The sequence below is a fragment of the Aquarana catesbeiana genome, linkage group LG01 (assembly GCF_042186555.1).
Source record: "Aquarana catesbeiana isolate 2022-GZ linkage group LG01, ASM4218655v1, whole genome shotgun sequence".
Taxonomy (NCBI): Eukaryota; Metazoa; Chordata; class Amphibia; order Anura; family Ranidae; genus Aquarana; species Aquarana catesbeiana.
Window position 1 is genome coordinate 493,810,378 of NC_133324.1, and position 24,872 is coordinate 493,835,249.

The 24,872-nt window shown below is 41.4% G+C and overlaps 1 protein-coding gene across 2 annotated transcripts in view; it reads right to left on the reverse strand.

The window, feature by feature from the left end:
* Positions 1–24,633, reverse strand: part of TRABD2A (TraB domain containing 2A) — a 149,920-nt gene extending 125,287 nt beyond the window's left edge. For both annotated transcript variants that reach the window (XM_073592098.1, XM_073592109.1), the window contains exon 1: positions 24,273–24,633. In XM_073592098.1, coding sequence (XP_073448199.1) covers positions 24,273–24,380 — 108 coding nt within the window. In that variant the 5' untranslated portion in view covers positions 24,381–24,633. The remainder of the gene's footprint in view (positions 1–24,272) is intronic.
* Positions 24,634–24,872: the final 239 nt, after the last annotated feature.

The following is a 24,872-nucleotide window of genomic DNA, read 5'->3' on the forward strand; positions in this document are numbered from 1 at the left end:
GGGTTCAGTACTGATGCAAAGGTTCAGGAATAATTAAAACAAAGTTCCCAGAAGCTCAACAGTAATTCCACAAACTGACACCTGATTGTGGTTTTCTCAATCACAGTGAGATCCCTTCTTTCTGCGATCGGTAGTGGCAACCAAGCGAGTCATCTTCCTCCAGATGGTGGACGGGGCTAGCAGGACTCTGATTGGCTTCAGCGGTGGCCAAGACAGTCCTCCTCCTCCTGGAAACAGGGCTGCCCCCCTAGCAGAACTGCACCCAATCTCTTCCCCATCACAAAAGCTGATGATCGCAGCTCCAACAAAGTTAGAGAACAAAACAATGTTTCCCACCTTTTACAATGTGTGGGGACACAGTGCCTCCCCCTTAGTGCAGGTGTTATGTGGGGAATTCTGAGATTGGAATGCATTAGTGTCTCACTGACACTTCCCTGTGCTGCTCTGCTGATGGGGAAGGGAGTCGAGTGCTGGCAAAAGAGGCTTTGTGTGGCGCTTGCGGCACCAGTGCCGGGGGTTGCCTACCCCCGATCTACTGCATTCATATTTATATATTTGTAAAATACTATTGCTTCCTGTATGGATTACTATGTAATCAGACAGACCTACACTATTGTGCTCTCTTAGGCGGGCCATAGACAGTTCGAAATCTCGATCAATAAACTTGGGTACTTGCCAGATTTACTTGAGGTTATCACTAGCGGCTATAGAAATTTGCACCGTCTACAGCCTGCCTTAGGCCCCTTTCACACAGGCATCATGCATTCAGTCATGTTTTTTCAAAGAAAAAAACAGATTCAGTTTACATCAGTTTTCAGTTCAGTTCAATTTCCATCAGTTTATATCCATTTTTACATCCACCCATGGGAGTTCATACCAACCATCATGACTCATCCCTGCTGTCCGTGGTAGATTTCCCACTAACAGCAGAATGAAAACAAGCTGACATTAGAACATTTTTTTAAAAATGGTGTGCAGTCCCCCCCCCCCCCTTTCCCAATCCATAGCGGCAGGGATTAATAGATTCTGGAAGGATCTCAGGAAAAAAAAAAATGGTGTGAGGTCCCCTCACCCAATATACACACCAGGACCTTCAGTTCTGGTATGGATTTCGGGGGGCGTTAACAAAATACAAATAATTAATACCAGGTCTTTTAGGTTCAGTATGTATTTTGGGGTGACCTCAGACCAGAAAAAAACAAAAAACTTAAGCACCCCCCCCCAAATCTATACTAGACCAAACATGCATCCTGCAGGCCAGGAAAGTGTGTGTGTATGTGGGGGTGGGGGGGGACAAGCATGCATCCTCCCTTCTGAAACATACCAGGCCACATGCCCTCATCATGGGGGGGGGGGGGTTTGGGCCCCCCTAGCAAAGAACCATGTCCCCATTTTGAGAAGGACAAGGGCCTCTTTCCCACAACCCTTGTCCAGAGGCTGGGGGGGTTGAATTCTGGAAGCCTCCTTGTTAAAGGGGCACAGCTCTCTTTCTCACTCTTGTGAGAGTTTGCCAGGAAGGGAGAGGGATGAGTCATAACAGGGCCAATGAGAGCTGTGGAGCTGGGGGTGTGCCTCTGTGTATATCTGTGTAAATCCAGGAAGCAGGAAACAGGCAGCAGCTTCAGCTGCCCACAGTTAAATGGTTGCAGCCATACTTAGTGAATGGAGATTTCTGCAGCATATTTGTCAAGTACAGAATCACGGTATATATAAAATAATATGCAAAGTGGTTGGAGGGAAGCTTCAGAATGGCAAAGATGTTTGTATTACAAATTATGTGAGCAGAGTGCAGTTCCTCTTTAATAGGTATTTCAAGTAGACTTTAATGAAAGTTGTAAAGCATGGAGTTTAGCTTAAGGTACCTATAGATGAAAGGTAATCTTTTTGCCCTGGCTGATAATTCTTAAGAGATTAGTGGGCTGACCAGTTCTAACTCTTTTAGCTTGGATTAGGCCAGACCAGCATCAAGAAGGTTTATCTTCTCTCCTCTACTGCATAAAGACATAAATACCTGGGGAATGCAAGCATGCGTGTTTACGTCATAATCATTTCAAATAACATGTGCCCATGTCAAACCATCATCTAATGTCTATGACTAAGTTTAGGTGTTAGTGCCTAGTTTCAGGGTTAGAGTTAGGTTTTTAAAAAAAACCTGGATTTTATACAATGCAGCCTAGAAAACCATATGGATCAACGGACTTTGACAACTATTTGATTGTTGGGTGAATTTACTTGATTGTGCCTTCACCGCTGAAAAAAGTCCAAAGGCTCAATAGAAACTGTGGGAAAGGTTAATGAGGTCAACCAAAACAAAGTAGATCCATGCGGGTATACTCTGTGTACAGACTAGAAGAAAAAGTTATGGAAATTTAATGGGATAATATTAGAAACTAAAAGGTTACATCCAAGTTGATGTTTGAAGGAGAATGTGTTTTTTTATGTGAATATTTTACAATTGACACTGTCCAAACCAAAAAAACCTTGCTAGCTTTTGTCCATGTAAATGCCTTTATCAACATTCTTTTACATAGGAGGCTGAAGGGCTTAATAGCAACATACAAAGTTTGATTTACTTAAACTGGAGAGTGCAAAATCTGGTGCAGCTGTGCATGGAAATCAGCTTCCAGTTATTTTTTTTGTCAAAGATTAATTAAACAAGCTGAAGTTAGAAGCTGATTGGTTTCTATGCAGAGCTGCATCAGATTTTGCACGCTCCAGTTTTAGTAAATCAACCCCACAGATTAACAAAGAGGTCTCTATTTTTCCAACCAAAAAAAGGCTTGGATGTAAAGGAAAAGTGTGAAAAATCCAAAAAAATAAACATACATATTCAGCGCTGAGTAAATTGATGGCACTATATAAGTACCTGAAATAAATAAATAAAAAATAATTATTCACCTATATGGCTGCACCATTGGTCTGGTGCTGCAGCTGTCCCCCACCGACTCTAAGTCCAAGGACTGAGCGATCATTTTACTGCTGATTGCTCAGTTTTCAGTCTTCACGGAGCAGAAAGTGGTGACTATAAGCCACTGCTCTCTGCTCTGCCCCTTCAGCGCTCACTGGAGTGCCTGGCTTTGGCCATATTTCACTTTAAATCCTAGTCAGCATGAAGGAGTCTGCATTATATACCACTCCTATGCCCCGAACACATGGTCGGATTTTCCGATGGAAAATGTCAGATCGGAGAGTGTTGACGGAAATTCCGACCTTGTGTTTGCTCCATCTGACTTTTTCCATCGGATTTTCCGACACACAAAGTTGGAGAGCAGGAGATAAAATTTTCCGACAACAAAATCCGTTGTCAGAAATTCCGATCGTGTGTACACAAATCCGACGGACAAAGTGCCATGCATGCTCAGAATAAATAAAGAGATGAAAGCTATTGGCCACTGCCCCGTTTATAGTCCCAACGTACGTGTTTTACGTCACCGCGTTTAGAACGATCGGATTTTCCGACAACTTTGTGTGACCGTGTGTATGCAAGACAAGTTTGAGCCAACATCTGTCGGAAAAAATCCTAGGATTTTGTTGTCGGAATGTCCGAACAAAGTCCGACCGTGTGTACGGGGCATTAGAGTAAGGGAAAAGCAAGCATTAGGGTTGAAGGCTAAAGGCAAATAGGCTGTCCACTTAGCAACAGAAGTTTCCCAAGTGAATGTGGTGTAACTTCACTTTGCAAAAATATAATTATTTGCAAGAGGGAAAAAAAAACAGCATTTTTGCTTGCTCGTGATTGGATGATGGTAGTCAGTAGAGCTTCACCTCATTTACTAAGCTCTGGGGATAATTTTGTTTCAAAGTAGAAGAGAACAGTTGTTTTGCCTTTAGTAAATCAACTCTTGTGTGTCAACTGTCTGCAGCCCCCAACATAACTAATGACAATATTTGTCAGGTGCAATTTTATAATAGAATTCACAGCAGATAATTTGTGATATCCCTTTAATGGAATGTCTAGGAGGTTTTCACATAAATGGTTGCAGATGTCCATTAAATACAATCTTTGGTGATTAGTGTAGGTACAATGACTCTGGAGTATGTCAGTGCTGTGCTCACCAAGTTTGCTGGCAACACAGTCGGACAGGGGATGTTTCTTTCAGAGTGTTGAGGGGCGATTATTGAACTTCCCAAGAGTCTTGTTTTATGGCCTGAAGAGCATTCTCTTGTCCAGAAAAAGTGGGGTTTCCTGGGTTTTTATTTAAAATGGTATTTATTATAACAAATACAAATATAGAACCCACTGACTGTTACTAAATACAGTGCCTTGAAAAAGTATTCACACCCCTTGACATTTTCCACATTTTGTCATGCTACAATCAAAAACGTGAATGTATTTTAATGGGGTTTTTTTTGTGATAGACCAACACAAAGTGGTACATAATTGTGAAGTCGGAGAAAAATGATTTTCAAATTTCTTACAAATAAATATGTGAAAAGTGTGACCTGCATTTGTATTCAGCCCCCCTGAATCAATACTTTGTAGAACCACCTTTCACTGCAATTACAGCTGCAGATCTTTTTGGGGATGTCTCTACCAGCTTTGCACATCTAGAGAGTGACATTTTTGCCCATTCTTCTTTGCAAAATAGCTCTGTCAGATTAGATGGAGAGCTTCTGTAAACAGCAATTTTCAAGTCTTGCCACAGATTCTCAATTGGATTTAGGTCTGGACTTTAACTGGGCCATTCTAACACATGAATATGCTTTGATCCAAACCATTCCATTGTAGCTCCGGCTGTATGTTTAGGGTCGGTGTCCTGCTAGAAGGTGAATCTCCGCCCCAGTCTCAAGTCTTTTGCAGACTCTAACATCTTTGGGACTGTAGGCCACACCCGCCCCCACCTATTACCCAGATACAACCATATAAAACAAACACCCAAACCAGTTTATTTGGCAGAAATTACCACGGCACTTTATTGGTTTAACAACATATTTATATAACCAAATATAACTGAAACACTTTAATACTAATACTATAAATCACATAATCTCTGCCCAGTTTTTGGAACTCGGACAGCTTCACTGTATCAACACCAAATATCCCCCCCCCCCCCGGATTCTGGGGTGACCCAACCATATAAGATGCCGCGACGGGAAGGGAGGGAGCTCTTCTTCTTTCTTCTTAGATCGCTGCAGAGGACACCCTAGACCCTCTGCAGCCCTTAAATACACTTCCCTGGGGAACCAGAAACTTCCCTGGATATCCATTGGATACCCCTCACCTGTACCTGAGCTAATTAGCTGGACAGAACCGCCTACTCTTACCCATATCACCTTAACCCCTTACTACCTAAAAGGGGGCCAGGTGGCCCCAGTTCCAAGAAAGCGGGCCCCAATACTTTTGCCCGCTTTTAACATTCTTCTAATATTGCCCTGTATTTGGCTCCATCCATCTTCCCATCAACTCTGACCAGCTTTCCTGTCCCTGCTGAAGAAAAGCATCCCCACAACATGATGCTGCCACCACCATGTTTTAGGCTACTTTCAGACTGGGGCGTTGGGGGCGTCGGCGGTAAAGCGATATATTTATATTTTATATTTATTTATATATTTACCGTCATTTTAGAAGTGCTATTCGGCCGCTAGCAGCCTAAAAAGGGTTAAAACCACCCGCAAAGGGTTTGCTGTGCTGCTCCATTGTTTTCAATGGGAAGTTGCGCTTTACGAGCGGTGAATACACGGCTCCTATAGCGCTGCAAAGATGCAACTTGCAGGACTTTTTTTCCATCCTGCCACACTAGAAACACAGGAGAGGCTCTTTACAGGCACTATACAGTTGCTATTTTTAGCGCTGCAGTGTGTAAAGTAGCTTTACAGTGGGGATGGTGTGCTAAGGGTGATGTGCAATGTTAGTTTTTTGCCACACATAGCATTTTGCTTTTAGGCCAAAAAGTTAAATGTTGGTCTCATCTAACCAGAGCACCTTCTTCCACATGTTTACTGTGTTCCCCACATGGATTCTTGCAAACTGCAAACGGGACTTCTTATGGCTTTATTTGCAGCTCCTCCAGTTACCATGGACCTCTTGACTGCTTCTCTGATCTATGCTCTCCTTGTCCGGCCTGTCAGTTTAGGTGGACGACCATGTCTTGGTAGGTTTGCAGTTGTGCCATACGCTTTCTCATTTTCAGATGATGGATTGAACAATGCTCCGTGAAATGTTCAAATCTTGAGATATTTTCTTATAACCTAACCTTGCTTTAAACTTCTCCACAACTTTATCCCTGACCTGTCTGGTGTGTTCCTTGGCCTTCATGATGTTGTTTGCTCACTAAGATTCTCTAACAAACCTTTGAGGGCTTCACAAAACAGCTGTATTTATACTAATATTAACCACTTTGGCCTCCGAAGGATTTACCCCCTTAATGACCAGGCCATTTTATGCGATAAAGCACTGCGTTACTTTAACTGACAATTGCGCGGTTGTGCAACGTTGTAGCCAAACAAAATTGGTGTCCTTTTTTTCCCACAAATAGAGCAATCTTTTGGTGGTATTTGATCACCTCTGTGGTTTTTATTTTTTTTCGTTATAAACAAAAAAAAAAAACGCCAATTTTGAAAAAAACTATATTTTTTATTTTCTGCTATAATAAATATCCAAAAAAAATATAAAAAAAAGATCTATTCATCAGTTTAGGCCAATATGTATTCTTCTACATATTTTTGGTAAAAAAATCCCAATAAGCGTATATGGATTTGTTTGCGCAAAAGTTATAGCGTCTACAAAATAGGGGATAGATTTATGGCATTTTTATCTACAGTGGAACCTCAGATTGAGAGTAACGCGGTTAACGAGCGTGTAATGGTGGCGATTAGTGATTTTTATCAGGACTGCGACATTACGGCAGACCGATCGGACACCTAACTGACATTCTGGACACTTTTTTGGGAACCAGTGACATTATTACAGTGATCAGTGCTAAAAATATGCACTGACATTGTACTAATGACAATGGCAGGGAAGGGGTTAACATCGGGGGCAATCAAGGGGTTAAATGTGTTCCCTGTTTGTGTTTTCTAATGCTGTGTACACACGACCGGACTTTCAACGGACTGAATCACGTCGGACTTTTCGACGCATTTTTCATCGGACTTCCGTCGAATCAGACTTGTCTACACACAATCACACCAAACTCCGACGGATTTGACCGTGATGATGTGCAACCGGACTAGAATAAGGAAGTTCACAGCCAGTAGCCAATAGCTGCCCTAGCGTCGGTTTTCGTCCGTCGGACTAGCATACAGACGAACGGATTTTTCGACCGGACTCGAGTCCGTCGGAAAGATTTGAAATATGTTCTAAATCTAAAGTACGTCACATTTTCGACAGAAAAGGTCCGCTCCAGGTCCGATGAAGCCCACACACGGTCGAATTGTCCGACGGATTTGTCCTGTCAGACAAGTTTGGTCGAAAAGTCCAGCCGTGTGTACACGGCATAACTGTATGGGGGATTGTGTGACTGGGGAAACAAACAGATCCGTCTTCCTGCTTAGCAGGAAGACAGATTTCAGTGTCATTCCCCGACAGAACGGCCTTGTTTACTTCAGTCGGACCTGCTGATTGGCTCCCCCGCTGGCCAATCGGGGGCAAGCACGTGCCGCTGGCGCCCACGAAAGCTAATGCATGAATCGCCATACTGGTACGGTGATTTGCACAGCTGAGCTTTCAGTGTCATTCCCCGACAGAACGGCCTTGTTTACTTCAGTCGGACCTGCTGATTGGCTCCCCCGCTGGCCAATCGGGGGCAAGCACGTGCCGCTGGCGCCCACGAAAGCTAATGCATGAATCGCCATACTGGTACGGTGATTTGCACAGCTGAGCCACCTTGCCACAGTACATATGCGGCGGGTGGTCAGCAAATGGTTAAATTACACACAGGTGGACTCTATTTACTAATTAGGTGACTTCTGAAGGCAATTGGTTTCACTAGATTTTAGTTGGGGGTATCAGAGTAAAGGGGGCTGAACACAAATGCACGTCACACTTTTCACATATTTATTTGTAAAAAAATTTTGAAAACCATTAATCATTTTCCTTCCACTTCACAATTATATGCCACTTTTTGTTGGTCTATCACATAAAATAAAAATAAAATAAATTTACGTTTTTGGTTGTAACAAGACAAAATGTGGAAAATTTCAAGGGGTATGAATACTTTTTCAAGGCATTGTAAAGGAAAGGATATTTTTGATTGGAATCTACTGATACATTTAGTTTGCTAAATGTGTTATACATTTCAACTAGAAAATGTTAGCATATACAGTTCTAAAAGTGTGTTTATTTTGTGATTAGGAATATGTACAACTATTAAAATCCCTGCTATGATAAAACTGTACATAGAACATTTTTTCTTTTTATTTAGTATACTGCCTATAATTGAATTGTTACCCTAATGAAAGCATTACAAGACAATCAGTGCCCAGTTAGTAATTAGCTGTTAAAACTAAACTATGAGCATGCACAGGGAAACAGCATTTATGTTCCATATTATCACAATTTACATGTGGTCCCAATCTGCACTGTTTATACACCAGGTGTAACTAATATAGGATTGGTATGCCATGCACAGAAGAGAAGCTCAGGGGTTTGGTTCAAGTTTTTCTAGGGTCAAAGTAAATTATACTAAAATGTCTACTTGAACTCATTTCCATTCCTGGATTTAGCCGGCTGTTGGCAATAATAGGTTTATTTGATTTTGTTTAGTCTTTATATTAAAGTTAGTTGATGTCTTTTATGTAGCATGCTTCTAGAAAAAGATCAATTTTACAATGTTCTTATAAACGTACTACATTAGATGTTATATTACTACTTAAAAATAAAAAGCCTCTGTTTTAAGCCATAATCCACTGTTTACAGAATTTAGCAAGTAGTAATCCAGAGTTTACCTGGATATTGAAAGGTTTACGAACTACATTTTAGCTAATATTCCAAGGTACAGTTTGTACTAGAAATGTTTTTCTGTCTTAGATTAAAACCAATAAGGTCATGGTGAGTTGGATTTATAGGTTCCTTGAATTTTTTTATCTGCCCTGGGCAGGACTAAGTGTTTGATATGAAAGAAGTTTCACTTTACCAGGAGTGAAAATTACACCTTTGGTATGTCAACCAAACCGATTTATGGATCCTCTCTCCAAGTGGTACAGCTAGCAATACTGCTAAATAACTGCAGAGATAAGATCAATTAGTCATCTGCAGATTTGCTTTCGTCAGTCTGAGACAACTGATAGACATGCATCAAGAGGTTGTCAGTTAATCACTATAATTTTGTGTCATTTACTACTAAGGACAGAAGTCCCACCTTTAAAATTGATCTCCAGGTTTCAGTGAAGTTTAAATAGTTCATTAGGACCAAGCTGGTCCAAACACACTAATTACTTCACTAAAAGATGCAGAGGATCTCAGCGCTGTATGCACTCTATGTAGCCTCAGCCTCAGTATACAGGACTTCCTGTCCTACTCCCAGAGCAAAATCCAATAAGGCTGAGCACCGCTGCCTCTGCTAATCAGAGGAAGTTTTGTATTCATTCATATCATATAAAGCTCCCTGTGAATGGCTGAGTGGCACTCAGCCTGACCCGATTTTGTTCCAGGAGCGGGATAGGAAGTTATGGTCCCACTGCTGGAACACAGTGCTGTATATTATTTATAGCTGAGGCTACATACATTTTTTACAGTTCTCACAGCCATAGTGGCTCCAGCTCGGTCCAAACGAACTATTAGAACTTCTCTAATAGCTGGAGCAGCTTTGAAGCATTTGTTACCCCAACATTACATATTCCTGATTTGTGCATGCTGTACCATTAACTTGTATGAGAAAGCTTGCATGCTTCCTTTGTGTGAAATCCCTGGTGTTTTTGCCAGTCCCTCTGCTTTCCTATTAAAAACTGACCACACTAAGCAGGAGAGCAAATCGTGCCCAGTTCTCTAGCTATTCTAGGGATTCAGCCTGCTCTCCTCCAATACTCAGACTTGCACTGACATGCCCTTGCTGCACTGCCATTCACTGTGAAGCTCAGTATCCTGCTGCTGCTCCTCCCCGCAGCTCCTATACAGTACAGCTGAAAACAGAGGAAATGTAATCATTTATCAAAAAGGGAAAAAAGGTATTTATAATGGCTTTTTTTTTTTATATCTATACAAAAATGTTTTGCCTTTAATCTCTATTCTAAACTGAATGGGTTGTTTTACGAGGTGACCGTTTACAATTACTTTAGATGTATTCAAAGGCAAAACTTTATTTTAGATAGATTGGAAAAGTGTTAAACTCACTGCCAAGTTTTTTGTTTTTTTGCTCCTGTCTGTATCCCCAATAGAGATTCAATTCTCTGTTTGTCTTGCTGACCACTGCCACGGAGACAGAAAGTGAGAGGAACTCCTCATTTTTACAGTTGTCCCTGGAACAAGTAAGGGGAAATCACAGAATGGAAGCAAATGTTCTGGTGACAACTGCCTAAGATGGCAATTCCCCTCACTTTCACAATTTCTTCACATGTCCCGATTCATCTCCAAGACAAGAAGTGCAGGAAAATCTCCCTAGAAGGGCTCAGTTAGAACATACGCTATAATATGAAATTTGCAAATAAGACTGCACACTATACCTATATATTTACAACCTATTTATAAGAAGTTTTTAAAATATTAACATCTATTGTTGCAATTAATATCCTAAAGCCGATCACATTCATATTTACAGTGCCTTGAAAAAGTATTCATACCCCTGGAAATTATCCACATTTTGTCATGTTACAGCCAAAAACGCAAATGTATTTTATTGGGATTTTATGTGATAGACCAAATGGCACAAAATTGTGAAGTGGAAGGAAAATGATAAATGGTTTTCAATTTTTTTTACAAACAAATATATGAAAAGTGTGGTGTGCATTTGTATTCAGCCCCCCTGAGTCAATACTTTGTAGAACCACCTTTTACTGCGATTACAGCTGCAAGTCATTTTGGGTATGTCTGTACCAGCTTTGCACATCTAGAGAATGACATTTTTGCCCATTCTTCTTTGCAGAATATCTCAAGCTCTGTCAGATTGGATGGAGAGTGTCTGTGAACAGCAATTTTCAAGTCTTGCCACAGATTTTCAATTGGATTTGAGTCTTTACTTTGACTGGGCCATTCTAACACATGAATATTCTTTGATTTAACCATTCCATTGTATCTCTGGCTGTATGTTTAGGATCGTTGTCCTGCTGGAAGGTGACCTCCACCCCAATCCCAAGTCTTTTGCAGACTCTAACAGGTTTTCTTTTAAGATTGCTCTGTAATTGGCTTCATCCATCTTCCCATCAACTCTGACCAGCTTCCCTGTCCCTGCTGAAGAAAGGCATCCCCACAACATGATGCTGCCACCACCATGTTTCACATAGCGTTTTGCTTTTAGGCTAAAAAGTTCAATCTTGGTCTCATCTAACCAGAGCACCTTCTTCCACATGTTTGCCGTGTCCCCCACATGGCTTCTTGCTAACTGCAAATGGGACTTCTTATGGCTTTCTTCTTGCCACTTGTGCCGTGCACGGCTAATAGTTGTCCTGTGGACAGATTCTCCCACCTGAGATGTGGATCTCTGCAGCTCCTCCAGAGTTATCATGGCCCTCTTGGCTGCTTTGCTGATTAATGCTCTCCTTGCCCGGCCTGTCAGTTTAGGTGGACGGCCATGTCTTGGTAGGTTTGCAGTTGTGCCATACTTTCCATTTTGGATGGTGGATCGAACAGTGCTCCATGAAGTTCAAAGCTTGGGATATTTTTGCTAGCTGTGGTTTAAACTTCTCCACAACATTATCCCTGACCTGTCTGGTGTGTTCCTTAGCCTTCATAATGTTGTTTATTCACCAAGGTTCTCTAACAAACCTCTGAGGGCTTCACAGAACAGCTGTATTTATACTGAGATTAAATCACACACAGGTGGACTCTATTTACTAACTGGGAGACTTGAAGGCAATTGGTTCCACTAGATTTTAGTTGGGTTATCAGAGTAAAGGGGGCTGAATACAAATGCATGCCACACATTTCACATATTTATTTGTAAAAAAAAATGGAAAACCATTTATCATTTTCCTTCCACTTCACAATTATGTGCCACTTTGTGTTGGTCTATCACATAAAATACCAATAATATACATTTACATTTTTGGTTGTAACATGACAAAAATGTGGTAAATTTTAAGGGGTATGAATACTTTTTCAAGGCACTGTATATATAAAAACTTCGGAAAGATTGCCTTCAAAGAAGAATCCGTGATTAATTGTGAGCTTTGTATAAAAGGGTAGAGCAAACAGTGTGAATCTTGCTTAATTAAAATGTAAATGGGAATTACAATAATGGGAACAGGAGATGAACTAAAGGAAGCAAATGAAGCAGTAATGGTTATGTCTACAGATTTCAGCCTCCTGTGATCACTGGCTGCAGCAAAGAAGGGTCAGGTTGCAGAGAATGAGGTTCTTGGCAGAGCCATGAGAGTTGGGGTAAAATAAACAATTCCAAGTAAGAGCAAGACAAAAAGCAAACAAAAGCCTTGCACACTCCACACAAGTTAGCCCTGAGATCTCATTAACTGGTCATAGACATCACAGGGCAGTTGGACGTGAAGAGACAATTTGACCACTGAAAGATCTGTTGTAGTACATTTCTATAAACATAGGGTGGCTTAACCCTGCCAAACACAGCCTGAAATTTAGTTGGCTTAGCAGCAATCGGGCGAATTTCGAGCTGTGTTTGGCAAGCGGTATTAAACCCAAAAGCAAACATTTATTATATTGCAGCATACCAATTATTAGATATGATGGATACTTTAACCACTTCAGCCCCGGAACGTTTCATCCCCTTCCTGGCCAGAGCATTTTTTGCAATTGCGCTACTTTAACTGGTAATTACGCTTTCATGCAAAACTGTACCCAAATAAAATGTATGTCCCTTTTTTTAGCAGGACTGTGACATTGCGGCAGACAAATTTGACACTAAGTTACATTGTTTGGGGACCAGTGACACCAATACAGTGATCAATGCTAAAAAATGCACTGTCACTGTACTAATGACACTTGCAGGGACGATCAAAGGGTTAAATGTGCTTCTAGGGAGTGCTTGCTAACTGTGCGGGGGATGCTTTGACCGAGAGAAGAGAGAGATCTGTGTTCCTGTTTAGCAGAAACACAAGATCTCCATCTCCCCCTCTGAGAGAATGGCAATCTGCCTTGTTTACATAGACAGACCACCATTCTGCCTCTCTCAGGAGAGATCACAGATCGCTGGATGGAAAACTGCCAACCAAACAATGACTGAATCTTAATAAATGCAGGCAGTCCTTGGGTATTCTGACAGCTGTACATTTCGACTGTCAGAACAGGGGAGATTCCCCCATCCACTCTGTTTAGCTTAGATGCAGGAACCTATTCGATTTTACCACTTACAATGTATATGTGTTCTTACAGGACACTATCTGCAGGAGTTTGCACGTTCTCCCTGTGTTCATATGGGTTTTCACCAGGTACTCCAGTTTCTTCCTACACTCCAAAGACAGGGTGGTGGGTTTATTGGCTCCTGTTTAAAAGGGCCCCAGTATGTGTGTACAAATTGGTTATGCACATGTTATCACGTTCTGCCAAGCCAGGCAATTAGGGAGGGTTGAGGAAAGACCTTTCAACCTACCTCATAGAAAACTTGGCAACATATTATGGAAAAGGCTTTCAAGCATACAAGAAATGGTGCCCAGAGAGCTGGCTCATAGAACCGCAGAGAGTCAGATACAACTGTACGGGTATCACAATCACACATACATATAGATATGCTTTTATCTCAAGGCTAGACATTAACGGCATGAGATGGCATTCAGGCTATCTGATCATCACACAAATGTGTAGAACGAATATGACATAAATGCACCTAATCATTCTAGTCAAGTAGGCATGCTATTGAATTATCTTGGGGGAACAATACCAATCATCAGCAAAATCTGTTTCCAACTATTAGTTCTTCCCCTTTTCTGATAATAACTCAAAGTTCTTGAGTTATCTTTCAATTTCAGTCAGGGTGGATACGATTTAAATCACTAGTAAAATGGCTTGATTTAAATCATAATTTTTAAAGAGCAACTGTCATCTCTGTCCCCCAGCGGCTCCTCCTCTGACCCGCTGTTGACTCACCGACAGTCCCATTCACTTTAATGGGATGGCTGGTGATGTGGCGGTGACACAACAAGGTGAGGGACATGGTGGCAGCAGGTGAGTGGATGCCCACTAACAGGCGCTGCCATGATGGATCTGAAATGACGGGTGATCTTTAACTGTAAGGACTCATTCTTGCTGGTAGTTAGAATCTTTAATATTTGCAAACAAAATGAAGGTTTCCTATTTAGAATAATAAGCGGTCAGGTTAGTAAAACAGCGATATCAGAACCCATTCAATCATACACTTTGTAGTCTAAATAGATTTGCAAAACAATGGGATAAAGGAATATTCCTGAACTTTGTTTTGTCTCATTGTTCCTGTGAAATTGTATGAATGCATCAATGCAGTGCATGTTATCTCAACTTGCAGAGCTTGGATTCATTGAATGAGTTTACCAAATATGTATATATTGTAGAATATAAAGCCTCATGCTACATAACTAAGCTCCATTTCATGCTGAATCTTAAATAGAAAACTATCTTTAGATAGATTTTTACTCAAAAAGCATTTTATTAAAATAAATTTCATAAAAATCAAAAAAATCTGATTTAAATTAAAAAAGTCTGATTTTTTCTTTTTTAAATTATTGATTTTTATCCACCCTGATTTTAGTGACAAATACAGTGACAAATATCCCCAGCACTGATACTAAGAGTAATATAAACCTGGCAGGGTTCTCTAAAACTAAGAACAAAAAGTATTTGGCTAGACGTGCACTTTAAAAGAAAAATAGAGGTTTCTTTTGTGCACACTTACCATCAAATACATGTTGTCACAGTTTAGTCATGGTTATATATTGCCCAGTGCTATTACTCCCATAGATTGTAGAAGGACAACACTGCGCTGAGACACTTTCCGAGCCAGTTCTGATAGAGCAGTTTAGCCATTTTGTAATTTAAGTAAACAAAGGCAAAAAAAGATCTAAGTGAGCTCAAAAAGCTTTCTCTCCGTTAATAAATACAGATCTTGTGTTCCTGCTTGATATCAAGACAAAGTTTCAATAAAGTTTTTTATGGAGTTTTAATTAGCTTTGTAATGTTAACGACTTGTGGCTATGAAACTACTGCTGGGCGAATGGAGGTGTGTGTTTTATAGTCCATCAGTCAGCCTTTTACCGTCATAGTGTGTAGAATATGCAACAAAGAGAAGATTCACAAGGAACAGGAATAAACATTAATACTCCAGATTATAATACTGAAGGTTGTCATAGCTCCAGGCACCTAAAAACTACAAGGTGTCATACTAGCCATTCATTATGTAATTTATGGTAGTGATAAGACCGGGGACATCATTCCAGATGAGTTGACGTAGTGAATATTCCTAAATGTACACTGTCATTTTTTTTTTGCTCAATGTTAACATTTTTTTTAATGCTTACAAGTTTATGAAGTGACCTATGAAATTAAATGTAATTATAGAATCTTCATTTGATAATTTAATCATTTTAAGATACACAACTAGAACGATCATACTGTAAATAATGGTCAGAATAGTATTTCCTAGTAGTAATTCCTTATCACTATACTTGTTTCATATCAGTAGCTCAAAAATGATTGAGGTAAAAGAATCAACATGGCAGCCAGGGAACTAGCATTCTCAGAAGGAGAGGTCAGACACATCAGCCTACATAATTCCCTTGTGAAATGTGTCCTATGTTCAGTTCAAAGCCTATCTCCAGGAAACCTGAAAATCCCCCCCTGCAAGGGCACAGCGCCCGCACTGAAAAGGTTAACTGCTAATTTGGTCTATGGGAAAGTAAAAGCAATTTTACTTGCCCAATCCTCCACTTCCCCGGCAGATGCTCCGGCAGTGGACTGTCCCTTGGCTTCAACACATCCAGTGCAGGCTTATAGACTCTCTATCCAACTTAATGACACCAGGACCTTAGACTGCTGGAGCATGGGGGAGAGGATGCTGCGGAAACCGGTCCAGCAGAGTGAACAAGCATAGGATCTTTTTTATGGCCCTAGACCTAAATGAGCCGTTAACCCCACGCAGTTCGGGCACAACTCTACTGCCAGGGAGAATTTTCAAGGTTCTTAAAATTGGGTTTTAAAATTCAATTCCCTATAATGGAAGCATTCTTTGCTACTTTAGAAAGTAGTCAAGTACCCTGCGATATTAAGAAAAAATCTGCTTATCTTCTAATTCTAGATAAAAAGACATAAGTGTCAACAAAAACTGACTTCCACTACTACTCCTTCCTGCATCTGACACTTCATTTATATCACTGTCCATCATCTTGGTGCATTTTGGCATGGCCCTAGTATGTTTATGTATGAATGTGAGTTAAGCAAGCCATAGATTATACAATTTTCTTTCCTTCCATCACTGGTGGAAGGAAAGAAAATTGCTCAATTCCCCCATCAACACAGTCAGGGAAGCTTTCTCTGCAGGCAGAATACAATTATCAATGCTAGTGGCTACAGCCGCCAGCAGTGATTGTATGTAAAACATTTGACAGGTTGGTTGTACTGAAGTTGATCGATGGACCGACTTCAGTTCAATCAGCCTACCCATAGATAGATCGAATCTTAGCCAGTTCCTGCTGAACCGGCTAAGATTCGATCCATCTGTGGCCGACTTTAGGCACCTTTGTACACTCCTTGAGAGCAGGGACTGATGTACAATATACATATGTAAAGTGATACATAAATTGTCAGCACTATATAAATACTTGTAATAAATAAATCAATAGGGGGAGATTTTTTTTACTGTTATCCTAATTCCCCCTTATGACGACATATAATAATATTGATGATAATATCATAAATACATGACCTGGCCCAGTCCACTATTTCTCTACGCATCTGAGATACTAAGGGGTTGAGTAACTAAAACTGAAGAGGGCAAAACTGGTGGAGCTCTGCATAGAAACCAATCAGCTTCCAAGTTTTATTGTCAAAGCTTAATTGAACAAGCTGAAGTTCGAAGCTAATTGGCTACCATGTACAGCTGCACCAGATTTTGCACTCTCCAGTTTTAGGCCGAGTTCACACTGATACGACATACGCTCTGACTTTGGGAGCACATGTTGCATGACGTGTATAAATCAATGGTTCCGACTTTGAAAAAGGTTCCTGCACTACGTTGGTCCGACTTTGGTCCTACTTCAGCCCATTGAATATTATTGAAGTCGGATCAAAGCCAGATCATCATTTTAACTGATCTGACTTTGGCATGCGACTTGTGCTCTGGGGATCTTGAAGGGAAACCCCACGCTAAAATTTTAAAAGAAAACCCGCGTAGCCCCCCCCCCCCCCAAGACCATGGAAAAGTGAGGCTCGATAGGGAGGGGAGTATGTGGACAGTGCATCTGGAATGGCTGCTAGAGTGCTGACAGGGGGTGGAGCCCATCCTGGCCCCTGCAAAGATTCAAGTAAGGAAGGGTGACCCCTGTAAGTCGCACATCCACGATGTCCTGCTGCAATGAATGGAGTGACAACCTCAGCTTAGACTCCAGCCAGGCCAAGCCCTTGTGATGTCACCGCCCCATTATGCCACCGCCGGTGATGTCACAAGGGGCGGGGTCTCCGGGTGAAGTCGCCGGATGGCCACGATGTCTATAAAAGAACCGGCAAAGAACGTAGCTTGCACAACTGCGGGAACCAGCGTCAGGAGAAGATCAGAGGAAGAAGACAGCGGAGAGAAGAACAACTGGAGGAACAGAGGAAGAACTGGCAACGGAAGAAGACATTAGCGGAGAAGAAGAAGAACTGGAGGATGAAGACATCACCGGAGAGAGAAGAACCGGAGGGAGATATCAGATATCAGAAGATATCAGAAGGAGAAGAGAAGCTGGAGCTGCTTTAATATATTACTTTGTCAAAAACCTATGCACTGTTTTTATTTTTTTACACTTTTTTTAGGTGAATGAGTAGGGGTATAATGTACCCCATACTCATTCACATAGGGTGGGGGGGGCAGAATCTGGGGGTTCCCATGTTAAAAGGGGCTTCCAGATTCCGATAAGCCTCCCCCACAGACCCCAACAACCACCGCCCAGGGTTGTCAGGAAGAGGCCCTTGTCTCCATCAGCATGGGGACAGGGTGCTTTGGGGTGGAGGGGGGGACGCAGAGACCCCCTGCCCCAAAGCACCCACCCCCCATGTTGAGGGCATGTGACCTGGCATGGTTCAGGAGGGGGGGGGTGCTCGCTCGCCCTCTGCCCCCTTTCCTGACCTGCCAGGCTGTGTGCTTGGATAAGGGTCTGGTATGGATTTTGGGGGGACCCCACGCTGTTTTTTTTTAATTTTGGCATGGGGGTTCTCCTTAAAATCCATACCAGACACAAAGGGCCTACTATTGTCGGGATCAAAGTCGGATCCTGTTCATTAAAGTCAGACGGGATGCAGACATGAAGTCCGGGGGCAAAGTCGGATCCACGTAGACTGTTGTGTCGTACCAGTGTGAACCCGGACTTAATAAATCAACCCCTAAGTCTTATGCTAAATTGGTTCTTCAAGAGAGAAAGAAACCATTGAAAGTTAGCAGCTACAAATACTGTAGCTGCTGGCTTTTAATAAAAGGATACTTACCTGTCCAAGGATCCTAACCCAGGTCGGTTCTTCACTGGTCTTTGGGTCCTGGTGCCGACATGTTTAGTGTGGTGACTCCTTGCGTCTTCACAGTCGGCTTCCCACTGCGCATGTGTTAGCTGCAATTTGCTGTGTGAATGGTCCTACAGGCTTCTGGGACCTGTGACGTGTTCCAGAAGGCTGCTAGCAAAGAGAGGGGAGCTGAACCTACATTCGGATTGCCTAGGCAATCCAGGTGGAAGTGGGAGCGGGTACCTGTCAAATCTAAAGCAGAACTTCATCTAGCTTTAAATGAACATGGCCAGTCTCTGCACCTGAGAGCTCCCCAACGGCTTCTATTGTCCCAAAAAATAAGAGATCGTAGAGTGGGAGCAATGGTCTGGAGTGTGTGGCACTTTAAGGTGTATATCTGTGGATTAGAGATACAGAGGTAAAGGGAGCATGTGGGACCCAGCTGAACTTTTTACATTTCTAGCCAAATTGAGCCTCAGTTAACCTATCACTGTACAATTTATTGCTTTTCACCATGATGTTTACCATTGCCAGCAGGGTGTTTTGGAGCTCTGTTGTTCAAGGGGGTGGGTGTCAAACTGTGAAAAAAATCTCTTTAAATCCTCCATTATTCTGCCTGGAAATCAACAGCTGAATAGTTTTAAAGGGGGTACAAAATCTGACAGTTTAAGAAAATAGATAGATTTGATTAATTTGTTGTTGGCGCATCTAACTAACACAATGCAGAGTCCAGATGTATAAATTGATCTTGGCTATAGGTTACTGCATTACACATGGAATCATTGCTAGGCTGACTGATGTTTTCAAGATGTTAAAAAAGCAGTAGAGTATTGTACTGTCAGTCACTGATTAATACAGAAAATTTGGAGTTAAAGTGAAACCCTTCATTGGCTAACTTAAAATGAAGTCAACCTAAACTTATTAGGCTACATGCACACAGACATGTTCAGGTAAGCAATATGCCTAGCTTTAATAACACAGCATTTTCCTGTGCGCGGGTAGTCAGAGGTGGGGTGTACAGCTAGCCACTGAAGTGAATGGCTAAGTGCCTCTGTCCTCATGTAAACACTGATGGTTCTACAGATTCATTGGCTGTGCATATGCATATGATGTATTTTCCCCCAATGTGCAAGTTCTGCATCCTTGACAAAATACTGTACGTGCATGCAGGGGTAAACGCTGATGCACAGAATCATTGGAATTTACACTAGTAGAAGGGCATACAGCAATTCACTTCTATTTTCATCTTTATCTGCTAGGCAATTTTTATGCCTGAAATGTTTGTGTGCACAGGGCCACAAGTTGCAAACTTTCAAGATGTTTTATAGCCCCTGTGCAGGTTTTATACATTTCCCCATTAATGCAAAAAGCCTTAAGAAGGCATTTAAGTCACTCTATGGCAAGGTCCAACTTTCAGTGCAATTGTGTAGTGCTACTTGAATGCAACTTGAATAAAGTTTGTATATTCTATGGGGCCAAAATCACACTGGAATCGCACCAAAGTAATAAAGGAACCTCTTCCAAAATTGCTCCATGCTGAGTCACATTGCTGTGAATGGACACCATTCAAAATGCGATTCTGTTTGCCTCCAGTCGCATCTGAAATCACACTAGTGTGAACCAGACCTAAAAGCTTAAAGCAGAGTTCCAGTCATTTCTTTGTTTATTAAAAGTCAGTAGCTACAAAAAGTGTAACTGCTTACTTTTAATAAACAGCCACTCACCTGTCGTCCAGCGGTGTACTCACCGCAGCCATGTTCTCCCTCTGTCCTCCCTCGGCAGCGCCAGAATCCCTACTATGGGCACCCAGCTGTGACAGCTTGCGGCTTCACAGCCGGGGGCCCACTGCACATGCGCATATTAAATTTTTAATATCTTGAGTTAGCCAATAAACTAAAACTGGAGAGTGCAAAATCTGGTGCAACTTTGCATGATAGCCAATCAGTTTCTAACTTCAGCTTGTTCAGTTAAGCTTTGACAAAAACAAATGAAGATTATTGGTTTTTCATGTAGCGTTGCACCAGGTTTTGCCCCAGGGTGGATAAAAATCAATGATTTTCTTAAATAATAATAATAAATAATAAAAAAATATATATATTATTTTTAATTTAAATCAGATTTTTTTTGTTTTGTATCAAATTTATTTCAATAAAATGCTTTTAGAGTAAAATTTTTCATTCATTCTGAAATATTTAAAATTCTTTGTAAACTCATTCAATGAATCCAAGCTCTGCAAGCTGAGATAACATGCACTGTATTTATGCATTCACACAATTTCACAGTGACCATGAAATAAAACAAAGTTCAGGAATATTCCTTTATCCCATTGGTTTGCATATCTATGCACACTACAAACTGTATGATTGAATCGGTTCTGATATCGCTGTTTTACTAACCTGACAGCTTATTATTCTAAATAGGAAACCTTCATTTTGTTTGCAAATATTAAAGATTCTAACTACCAGTCCACTCATCTGCTGCCGTCACGTCCCTCACCTTGTTGTGTCACTGCCGCATCACCAGCCGTCCCATTAAAGTGAATGGGACTGTCGGTGAGTCAACAGCGTGTCAGAGAAGGAGCCACTGCGGGGCAGAGATGACAGTTGCCATTTAAAAATTATGATTTAAAGTGGAGTTCCACCCAAAAGTGGAACTTCCACTCATCAGATTCCTCCCCCCTCCGGTGACACAGTTGGCACCTTTCAGGGGGGAGGGGAGTACAGATACCTGTATATTACAGGTATCTGTACTCACTTCCGGCATAGATAGCCGCAGAATCTGCGGTTATTTACGCCACTTCCTGCTCCCTCCCCGCTGCCTGCTGGGAAACACACGGGTCCCAGAGGCAGCAGGGACCATCCGTATTGCGCTGCGCGACTCGCGCATGCGCAGTAGGGAACCGGGAAGTGAAGCCGCACGGCTTCACTTCCTGATTCCCTTACCGAAGATGGAGGCGGCAGCACCCGAGGACGGAGAGACGGTTCGGCCTCGGGTGCCGACATCGCGGGCGCCCTGGACAGGTAAGTGTCCATGTTTTAAAAGTCAGCAGCTGCAGTATTTGTAGCTGCTGACTTTTAAAAAAAAAATTTTCGGCGGCGCTCCGCTTTAAATTAAACCTTTTTACTAGTAAATTAGATCGCGATTTAAATAGACTTGATTTAAATCAAATCCACCCTGTTTTGCACTGTCCAGTTTTAGTAAATCAGCCTCATTACAGCTTAACTTAAACTTGAAATGCTCTGTGAAAAGTTACAAAGCAAAAGAGGCTGTTTTTGTCACCAGTAATATGTCTTTTGATGGCCTCTCTATTGGTTATAACCAGTGACCAAAGCTGGGCACACATAGATCTAAATTCGACCAGTTCAGCAGGAACAGGTAGAATTTCGATCTGTGTTTAGCCCTCTGTTCTGATCGTTAGACCAGATTCTGTCGAACAGTCCTGCTGGAAAATCAGCATTCAAGTGGCTGCACACTGATCAGTGTATTCTGACAGGTGGAGAGGGAGTCCCCATTGTCAGGATACAATAGCGCAATGGCGGAGATTACAGCATCCACATTACTTGCATGGATACAGGAAACTGTGAGGTGAGTTTTTTCTTTTGTTTTTTTTTTTTTTGTTCAACCTGCTGGTTAAACAAAAAAAAATCACAGTGTGTAGCCAACTTAAGACTCAAGGATGTTCTGTTCCAGGACTGCATCAGTGAAGAACAGCTCATTCACATCAAGGATGCTCCCCCTATTGACACCTGGCACTAATGCACTATGCACTACCGTTACTCCTAACCAAGATATAACAGAGCTCATTCCAGCTCTAACCAATGAGCAATGTCCTTAAAGACCCAGTTTTGATTAGATGTGGTTTCATACATAAGGAAGGAGAAGTCAAAGTGCTGAACTTCTGGAATGCTTAATACCTATACTGCTGCAAATATCTGCTAGTGAGGAAGTTGGGCAAACACGTCCTTTATGTATCATATATGTACAACATGACTTCCACACTGCCCGCTCTGATAACATTAACAACTCAAAACAATCAAGTAAGGAAATGGTGCACGTTTTGAAACAGTGTATATTTAACAGTCCATGACTTCAGAGGAAGTTATAAAACACAAACAAAAATAAATACACAATATTTATAGTAAATGTATTCAGAGGACTAAATGCCACATGAAAAACATGTAGCCTGAGTTCACACTTGTGCATGTGGAACACCACATGTGATTCGCACAGAAATTGCACTGCATTCCTGTGCACATCACATGCGATGCCTGTGCGGTGTGATTTGAGCCATACATTTTGTATGCGTCTGTACCAATATGGAGCAGGACCCCTTTTATCCCCCCGCATCTGAATTGCATCCTATTCCGGCAATCGCACTGCGTTTTGCAAGCTGTTTCAGGGTGTCATTAACCTAACATTGACACCCGCAGCAGATCGCTCAGATGTCATTCGATGGCAATGAGGTGAGGGAAATGCACAGGATTTGCTGAGAAAGAAAAGAAAAGAAAAAGAAAGAAAGAAAGAAAGAAAGAAAGAAAGAAAGAAAGAAAGAAAGAAAGAAAGAAAGAAAGAAAGAAAGAAAGAAAGAAAGAAAGAAAGAAAGAAAGAAAGAAAGAAATGAAATATAGATAGAGAAAGGAAAAAAAGAAGGAACGAAAGATAGAGTGATATAAATAAAGAAAGGAAAAAGGAAGGAAAGAAAGATAGAGTGATATAAATAGAGGAAAGAAAGAAAGAAAGAAAGAAAGAAAGAAAGAAAGAAAGAAAGAAAGAAAGAAAGAAAGAAAGAAAGAAAGAAAGAAAGAAAGAAAGAAAGAAAGAAAGAAAGAAAGAAAAGAAATATATAGTGATATAAATAGAGAAATGGAAAAAATGAAATAAAGGATAGAGTGATACAAACAGAGGAAGGAGTGATATAAGTAAAGAAGGAAAGAAAGATATTGTTATATAAATAGAAAAAGAAAAAAAAAAACAAAGAAAGATATAGTGACATAAATAGAGTGATATAAATAGAGAAAAGAAAGAAAGAAAGAAAGAAAGAAAGAAAGAAAGAAAGAAAGAAAGAAAGAAAGAAAGAAAGAAAGAAAGAAAGAAAGAAAGAAAGAAAGAAAGAAAGAAAGAAAGATATAGTGTGATAAATAGAGAAAGGAAAGAAAAAAAATGTAATTAAGATATAGTGATATAAATAGAGAAAGGAAAGAAAAAAATGAAATAAAGAAAGATGTAGTGATATAAATAGCGAAAAGAAGGAAGGAAGGAGTGATATAAGTAAAGGAAAGAAAAAAAGAAAGAGAGAGAGAGCGAAAGAGAAAAAGAGAAAAAAGAAAGCAATTGAAATAGTCTCTATATATTGTACAATACATCTGTATAAGCCATAATTTCCATGGCTACATTCAGCCTATGAAATTGACTGAGGGAAGTACATAGGCTATCGCTGAGCTTCCCTTGTGGAAATGCTAGTTGCCTGGCTGTGATTAGTCAGGACCAGAACACAGAGCAGGATGTGGGTCCATAGATAAGGTGTGTGTGTGTCCCCAGAGCTGACACTTACTTTGTTGTTGAGCTTGCAGTGTGCCGGGTCCCTGAGGCTCCGGTGGTTGGCTGTGACCAGTACCAGTAGAAAGGCATGTAGTAATCCATTGAGAATGGTGACCACCATGGTCTGTAATGCTCGTCCAGCAGGCACAGTGAGGGAAGCACGTCGTGTATCCCGGTCTCTCTCTCTCTCTCACAGAGGAGCTGAGGTGTGGGAATTGGCGGGGGTCTCCTGAGAGGAGAGGGTAGTGAGGACAGAGCGGCTCCGAGGTGCCATGCTGCTGTACGGACAGCCTATAGACTGATTGGTTTATTGTGTAATGATGGGATTAGTCCTGAGTCAGTGTCCAGCTCCGATGTCGGGATGTGTGAGGCGGTAATAGAAAGTTGTGGGAGGTGTCAGGAACTTTTCCCTGTGTCCCTCCTCCTCCTCCTCCCTCGTGTACATATATAGAATGGATGGTACAGGCTGCCCTCAGGTACCGTGTGAAGAGTGTGGGATGGGAACTCTTCGTCCGCCGCATTTACCTCAAACCTACACACCGGCACTCAGAAACAGTGCATGACCTAGAAAGGAGGAATTCCCGGCCTCTCCTCATACAGAAATATCATAATA